Raw genomic sequence first — 8,694 nt, forward strand, 5'->3', positions numbered from 1 at the left:
TTCCCTAAACAAAAGCAACCCAAGCCAAAACACCAAAATAGTATCATAGGGGATAAAAGTCTCTTCTACTACTCAAAAACCAGTCAAGAGCAACACCCCAAACTCTATATAAAGCTCTCTCTTCAACTCATAAAGAGAGGAGCCACATTCTACCCACATACTTGAAAGTTCAGAGCAAAGCCCCATTCAACTAGTCAACAATCTCACAATTTCGAAGCTTGGGGGTGGAAATATGGGTACAGGGAAACCTTCCCTCTCTTGCTTACAACCTCTTTCAATTTCCTCTTTTCGGTGACTGTGGGTCGAAGTTTCAGACCTGTTGAACCATGTTTTCCCCATAGAGCTGAAACTTGAGAGCAAAAACCCACTAAACCAGGAAACATTCACACAATTCTAAACCTTAGGGGTGAAAATATGGATACAAGAGAACCTTCCCTTTCTTCCTCACAACCTCTCTCAATTTCCTCTTCTTGGTGACTGCGGGTCGAAGTTTCAGACCTGTTATATTTTTATGTTTTTTTTTTCTGCACTTTTGTTATTAGCATTTTGATTCTCTCTTGTCAAAGCACCATTAGCCGTTTGTTCATTATACATTTGGAATTTTGGGTTTGATTCTCCATAATAAACACTTTTAAAGAACCCAATGGGAGATTTGGGCCTTTCTCGCATTTTCGACCCTTGTTGCAAAAACATCCTCAACATTGACTTAAAAAAAAAAATATATATATATATATATATATATATATATTTTTTTTTTTTTAAAACCTTCATGATATTAAATTCATGTGACAATACAGAGTGTGTTTAGGAAAAACTTACATAAAGTTTTTTAAAAGATATAATTTTTAGTAATGTAGATACTACTTATTTTGTTGAAATTGAAAATTTATTACTAAAAATACGGTAAATAAATGTAAAAGTTAGTGAAATAGTACAGTGGGGCCCATAAATAGTATCAAAAAGTGCAGTGGGGTTTATGAATAGTAACAAAAATAAGCTGAACAGTGAAATAATTTTCATTTTTCATTGGTATCCAACCGAAGGCGAAGCCTCCATTTGGATTGCGTTGAAATTCAGTTTATTGCATCCAATACAGTGGGTCCCGTGCATTGTTCATGGGACCCACAAGTTGTCTAATTCAGCAAATTTTTCTTCAAAACTGGGTCCCACGGTACTATTTATATATTTAAAACTTATTTTGCTACCGTGTTTTCAGTAATAAGTGGTATCCAAACAGACCCTAACTGTCTATTTGGCTAGCTTATTTTTTGCCAACTTATTTTACTATTCAACTTATTTTTGCTACTATTCATAGGTCTCACTGTACTATTTCAACTAACATTTACCTTTATCTACAATACTTTCAACAAAAAGTTTTCAGTTTCAGCAAAATAAACAAATCTCAAACTGACCCTAAATGAACAAGAAAGTTAAAAGTTAAATTATTTAACATAAAATATACCAAAAAGTTGAGACAAAAAAAAGGCAAATATATATATGTTATAATCTAGTCTCACGTTATTTTTTGTCTCAATTTTATTTCAAATAATATAATTTCAGCTTTTTAAATAAGTTAGCTTTTAGATTTTTGTTAAACTTATCAAAATAAACAATTCTCAATCAAACACTAAAACCTAAAACTTTTGAAAACAACTTATTTAGTTTTATACTAAAAATGTATTAAAGTATACTTGTATTTCAATAAAAGAAAAAATGTAAGATTTTAAAAAATTGTATGTAAAAATTAAAAACTAAACATTGAGCAAAGAAGCTCAAGACAAACACACACAAGATTATATTGTCCTTCCTCAACGTTGTCAGTAGCCAGCTTATTTTAAAAATAAAAATCAGTGCATATTTGGTAAATTACATATTTGATCCCTATCCTTTACATTATATTTCAATTTAGTCCCTAACATTTCAATTGTGTCAATTTGGTCCCTAACATTTCAATGGTGTGTCAATTTAGTCTCTGCTGTTATCTCTTGGATGGAAAAGTCTGATGTGTCAAACAGCCTAAATAAAAAATAAAAAATAACAAAATTTCCACATTAACCGCCACCTAGACTAACATATCAATTTAAAAAAAAAAAAAAAAAAAAAAAAAAAAAAAAAAAAAACCAAATAAAATCTTTTTATTTTGATTCAGAATTTTGTTTATTTCATTAAATAGGGAGAGTCACAGTCCCATGTAAAACACTCTCCCTAAAATCCAAAATCTCTTCTCCTTTCCGGCGATGCCTTCTCCTTCCTTCCCACGGCGCCTTCTTTATTCTAGTGGCTTCAGGTTCGTCCCTCTCTCTCTCTTTGAGTAATCCAAACAATAATAAAAAATTCCCAAACCCCTGACTCCTCCACAATTCCCTATACCCATTTCTCTACTCCATAGTTTCATCACAAAATTGTCTTTCATGATATAAAATATCTATTCAATCTGTTGGGTATTGAGAAAAAACAAAAAAGTTTGATTACGTTCTTTGAAAGTGGTAGTTTTGTATTGTGCTGTTTTCATTGTTATTGCTTGAGTGTTTGATTTGTTAACAGTTTTTGATTTGTTCATTGAGTAAATTTTCTGGCTTTTCAATGTTTACACTCTAGCTACATAATATCATGTGTACTTCTTAATTTATTTTGGTATGTTTCAAAAATACCACACATTAATAAAATTATGAAATATAATTAATGTGGATGTATCTTTTTTTTTTTTTTTTTTTTTTTTTTGCAAGAATGTGTTAACACCCCATTTTGTAACCCGTATTTAACTTTATATGGAGGGTAGAAGGGTAATTTCACCTTGGACATATGCATCTTGATTCTGGTCATTAGATTCTTAATCTCATTTCACCAAAATGATCTTGATGTTGTAACAATCAAATTAACTGGTCATAAGCCCTAATCAGACCATCAGATTGAAAGTTATCATCAAATCAAATTTTAATGGCCAAGATGCATTATCACAAATTGAGTCTGACTATATGTGATTATGAACAATTGATTTCAATTGATTATAAGTATAATCAATTTGAGAACGATGATGTGTCATAATTTGATTGGTTAGGACTACATTTTATGGTAGGGTTGTACATACCTAATTAACTAGATAGTTAAATATTAATTATTCAATGAGTAATTTGTGCAATTATCTTTTAATTGGAATAAATTTGGAACCAATTAAGTCTGAAATTGGAGTAATTAGAGTCATTTAATGTTAATTGGGAGCTAATTTGAGATCTATTAATGTTAATTATGCTGAAACCATTTTCTAACAAATGACCTCTGCTCACTATTTCATCAATGTCTCTCAGAATATTTTGAATCTGTGAATGAGGTTAATTTTCCCAAAAACTAGACATCTGGGGTTTCAATTTGAGTATAAGAATGAGATAATTCTGATCAGAATTGAGTCAGATATGATTTTTCGAAGTTGGCTCTACATGCTGTTACAGCAGCTACGGGAAAACCGGACTTTACTTGCTCATCAATCTCCACATTTAATGCACCAAATTTCCCCAAAGGCTAAGATGAGGTCTAGGTTCATGATTCTTTGTCAACCCTTATTAAATGGTCTTCCATTCATATTTCCTCCACTACTACTATATAAACCTCTCATCTCCTTCATTCCAAGACACAAAAAACCCTCCTCTCTTCTCTTCTCTTGAGTTCTAGTGAAGTTAAGTAGTCTTGTCATATCTTGGTCTTCCTAAGACTTAAGGTATTGAGTGAGACTCACTCTCCCTCTTCTAGCTCTTCTTTTCCTCCACCCTTAGGACCTCCATCAAGAGTCCCCTCCTCCACCATATGAATCTTGCATGAAGATATAATCTCTTTCCCTAACTGTTTGTTTATGTTGCCATGATGAGAATTTAAGATTAAAACATGATAATTCTCTTGAATATGTTTAAATTTTTTTAATTGTTCTTATGTGTTCTTCACATGTTCTTAGTTGTTCATCACATGTTCATGCATATCACTAGATTTAATCTTAAATCCACATTAAAAATATGAAAAAACATGTTTGTTTAATTATTCTTTCAGATCTTTGAATCTAGGTTATCACCATCCACACACATTCACTAGAATTTATTTTTCAATCCGAATGCAATACTTAATAAATTGAATTAAGGTCATTACATGCACACACTTTAAATTCAACATGCAAATTGATTGATATCATATTGGATGATGTGATATGAATGTTGGCCACCATAGTCTAGAAGACCGGTTTCACCGGGTAAGGTGGGTGCCTAACACCTTCCCACCATGTAACATAGCCTCCGAGCTTAGATCAAGGGTTAGTAGATCAAATGCTTATCCATGTAATTTTCAATTTTTAGATTGTAACTAGAAAACAAAACCATGTACTTTATCTTAGATTGTATCTAGGACCAAAGTCATATAATTTTCCTATGATCAATGTAAATTCAATTTCAAATTAATAAAATGAGGAATTTTTCAATTATGGTTTCTTATTTTTCCAATAATTAAATAAGTGGCAACTCAATTATAAAACCCTTAATCTAAAGGGAAAAATATAACTAGTCAAACCTCCATTTTGAGAGGTAATAACACGACTCCACCCATTCACGTGGGTTTGGCCCAACATCCTATAAAAATGGGCCGGGGGCGCAGTCTCTCACAGAATGGATGAATTTTCTATGGAAGTTCATCATGGTGGGAAACTTCTGAACAATCCAATTAGGTATGAGGGGGTTGCTATAAATTATTTTGATGGCTATGATCGTGATTGTTGGTCTGCCCAAGAATTGAGAAATATGGTTAGGGTATATGAGTTATGGTATATGAGTTGGGGTATATGAGTTATGGTAAGTTGTGGTATAGGATGCCTATGGTGAGCTTGGAGGATGGTGGGCTTAGGCCTGTAACTACTGACAATGATGATTTGGCTATAGGAATGGCAGATGCTGTTCAGGGCCATAAGGTGATAGAGTTGTATGTAGAGCATTGTGTGGATGTGCCTAACATAATTGATGATGTGGGAAATTTCACTCAATCTGTTGCAATTGTTGGTGGGGTTGGTTGTGATGCATCTTTTGATGATGTGTTTAAGGTGTATGATTGTGATATGGATGAAGGTGATGATATAAACATTTCTGATAATTCTTAAGACTCAAGTGGTAGTGATGATGATGCTTTTGACAAGTTGGTGATGGGGCCAGTTGATTTAGGCCAGGCAAGCAAAGAACAAGATAGTAACATGGCGACAGAGTCAAATGCCAAGGTTGTAACTGGTCTTAGTAAGAATGACCAGCCTTATGACTCTGAGGTGCTTCTTAGAATGGACGATGAAGACAACAATGCTATACCTCCTTATCCTGTGTTCATACCTCCTACAAACCCAAAACATATGTACTTTGTAAAGGGAATGTTGTTTATTTCACTTGAACAATTTAAAAATGTTGTAACTAATTATGTAGTTCATGGGGGTTGGGGTATTTGTTTTAAAAAATATGATAAAGTTTGAGTGAGGGCAGTTTGTCAAGATGGGTGTAAGTAGATAGCATATGTTGCAACGATGAGGGACCAAATGACATTTTAGATGAGAACATACTATGGTTGACATACTTGTACTAGGACTTTTAAGAACATGAGATGCACTAGTAAATGGTTGGGGAAGACACTGGTGGGCGAGTTGAGTGACCACCTAAACATGACAAGTTCCACAATTGTAAAAGGAGCTCAGGAGAAATATTTTGTGCACATTTCAAGGAGCAAAGTACATAGGGCAAAGTTTTGTGCACAAGACATGATTAATGGCAACCAAGCAGCACATTTTACCAACATTCGCGAATATTGTGCTGAGTTGTTGAGGACAAATAGAGGTAGTTCAGTCCTATTGAATGTGGTTACGGCTAACTTACCTATTGAGGAGATTGAGAGGCTTGGGAGGACATTATGTCCACTATTTTAGAGGTTGTATGTCTGTTTAAATGCATGTAAGAAGGGCTATGTCACATATAGGCCTTTTATTGGTGTGGATGCATGCCATTTGAAGGGACACTATGGTGGCCAACTCATGACTGCTGTGGCTACAGACTCTAACAATCAATTGTTCCCTTTAGCATTTGCTGTTGTAGAAGCTAAGACGAAGGACTCGTGGACTTGGTTTATATTAAAGCTTATAAGTGATGTAAATGCTAGTTCACAGCGTAGATTGACATTCATCTTTGATCAACAAAAGGTTTGTCCAAACTTTAACTTACTTTTAATGCTGTTTGTTTATTCATAGTTTGTCCATTATTTATTTGTTATTGATATGTGTTTATCTTGGTTATGTAGGGTTTAATGCCCACATTTGAGGAGTTGATGCCTGGGGTGGACCATAGACTATGTGTTAGGCATTTGTACAACAACTTTAAGAAGAAATATCCTGGCTTGATCTTAAGGGATATTTTTTGGAGGATAGCTACTGCAACTTATTATAAGCAGTGGGATAAGGCAATGAAAGAGTTGAAATCAGTTAGCATGCAAGCATCAGGTAGCAATAGGATGTTAGTGATCTAAGTCTTATTATAAACTTTGATTTTCTATAGTGGATTTGCTTTTTACCTTGAGGATAGCTAGGTTAAATCCTCCCCAAGTTTTTTACTAGTTTGGTTTTCCTAGGTCATCATATCATTGTGTTCTTTATTTTCCGTTGCTTTACATGATATGACTTTATTGTTTTAACCTAGATCTAAATAATAAACCTAAGTATTCACTTGGTTAATTAATTAGGTTAAACAATCTAGTTTACAGGGATCTAAAAAACCTAACAATATTGTTTAGTGATTATATAATATTTTATTTTGTTAAAATATAAGAGTCAACCTTTGTGAATGTGAATGAGAAGAAAAGTTACAAAAACTCCAAAGCTCTATGTAACAAAGACATGAATCTCGAAAAGCCATGCTTGTGTCGCAGATAAACCCTCCATCTAAACATTAGTTTCCTTTAGTTTGACATTAAATCTGTTTCATTTTCTCTTTTAGAAAATGAATTAGATAATAGGGCGAAAACAAACAAAGGGTGAAGGACTTTAATTCTTTTGAAATTTCACTTGGTGTATAAAACATTAATGAATGTTTAGACCCCTAATTTTAAATATAACCAACACAAGCTTATACTTAAACAATAAATAAGCGAAATAATAAGTACAAGCAAAAACCTAACCAGATAAACAAATCTACACCATAATTAATCACAACACAGCAGTAATTAAAAGGCAAGAGTAAGGGTTAGAGAGATGCAAACACAAAGATAACACCGGCACGTGTTACAAAAGAGGAAACCAAAGAACTCGGCGAAAAACCTCTCCGCTACCCTCCAAGCGGTAAAATGATCCACTAAAGAATAAAGTTGGGATACATGAATAGCAGTAGACCCCCCAAGCCTAATCTACCCAATGCACCTAAGCCCTCCAAGCTTCTTGCTCCAACAGGGTTAAGCTTTTTTAGCTTCCCGAATCCCACAATAAGCCCATTGCATCAACCAAATGAATTGGTCATCTCCGAACTGCTTCCCAAGCACCAAAATACCTCTTCACTGATATGGGTATGGTGAGATAAGAATTTGACAAATGAACCTTTCAAGGATATATCAATGGAGAGAGTGAAAGTAGAGGAATTTGGAGAATCAAATGTCTAAGATTGTGGATGAGTCAATCTTGGTTTTCTCTAGGGTTTCTCTCTCAAAATTCTCTCTGGAAGCTCTTTACATTTTTTAGGTGGGTATTTATAGTAGGGTACGTGAGGAATGTGAAAAGTCATTTTTCTACAAAACAGGACATTCTGGCGACTTAGTCTTACGAGTGGGATGAGTCATGAGTTTGAGTCGCGAGTTAACTGCCAGGCCAGACTGTCAATTTTTGTCCTGTAGTGCTCCAGCTGTCGTGACCCTTTAGCTTCCTGCATGCTTCACACGTGTGACATTTTGGCGAGTTGCCAGTCGAGAGAAACCTCTTAAATGCTCACACACTTGAATTCTTCACACTCTTCTCACATACAACCCTTACATTATTCTCACCTAAATACAGGGTATCAAATTGCTAAAATACAAGCAAATTTGGCACGGAATAAAGCCAACACATGATTAAATAAATTCAACCTGACATCTTTCAATGTTTACCAGACGTACACTTGGTCAGACCCTTTCCCACCAAGTACTAATCCATAACAAAAGGGTTTAACTGAAACTAGCATTATTGTATTGTGTCAAACTACTGTAAAATAATCAGTATTTATAATAAGATTAACCTTAGGGTTTTATTAATTATATGTAATATAGTTAGGAATACTATAACAGTTGAAACTAGGATAATGTAACCTATATAATATCTAAAAGCTTCTTCTCAAAAAAAAAAAAAAAAATATATATATATATATATATATATATAAGTTCGTAGCATTTGTTGTTGCTAGACTCTGTTGAGTCACATCAGTGATCATTAATGCATTTTCTTTCCATCCTTATATGTATATTAATGTATACAATAATGCATTATGTCTTTACACATTTTCAAAACTAATTGTAACTTACCAATTATGATAGGACTATCACTTTTTACTACCATAATTTTACACATTCTAGAACCTAAATGTAATTTATAATAAAAAAATGAATGTATTAAAAACAACTTGGTCGAAGACACCATTTATTTATTTTTAGTTTATACTCACACAAAAATCCTATTGCACC

At 33.6% G+C, this 8,694-nt stretch overlaps 1 protein-coding gene across 1 annotated transcript; it reads left to right on the forward strand.

The window, feature by feature from the left end:
- Nucleotides 1-5,215: 5,215 nt before the first annotated feature.
- LOC126700702 (uncharacterized) lies at nt 5,216-6,522 on the forward strand. The gene is made up of 4 exons (XM_050398904.1): nt 5,216-5,367; nt 5,593-5,898; nt 5,980-6,199; nt 6,298-6,522. The coding sequence occupies exons 1-4, from the start codon at nt 5,216-5,218 to the stop codon at nt 6,520-6,522; spliced, it is 903 nt and encodes a 300-aa protein (XP_050254861.1).
- The last annotated feature ends 2,172 nt before the right edge of the window (nt 6,523-8,694 follow it).

This window comes from Quercus robur, chromosome 9, assembly GCF_932294415.1.
Source record: "Quercus robur chromosome 9, dhQueRobu3.1, whole genome shotgun sequence".
Classification (NCBI taxonomy): Eukaryota; Viridiplantae; Streptophyta; class Magnoliopsida; order Fagales; family Fagaceae; genus Quercus; species Quercus robur.

Bases quoted from the DNA above. Each gene is read 5' to 3' on its own strand.
- LOC126700702 (XM_050398904.1), top strand. From the start codon at position 5,216: ATGGCGACAGAGTCAAATGCCAAGGTTGTAACTGGTCTTAGTAAGAAT. The intron at 5,368-5,592 runs GTACTTTGTAAA...TACTTGTACTAG, and splicing joins CCTACAAACCCAAAACATAT to GACTTTTAAGAACATGAGAT. The intron at 6,200-6,297 runs GTTTGTCCAAAC...TTGGTTATGTAG, and splicing joins TCATCTTTGATCAACAAAAG to GGTTTAATGCCCACATTTGA.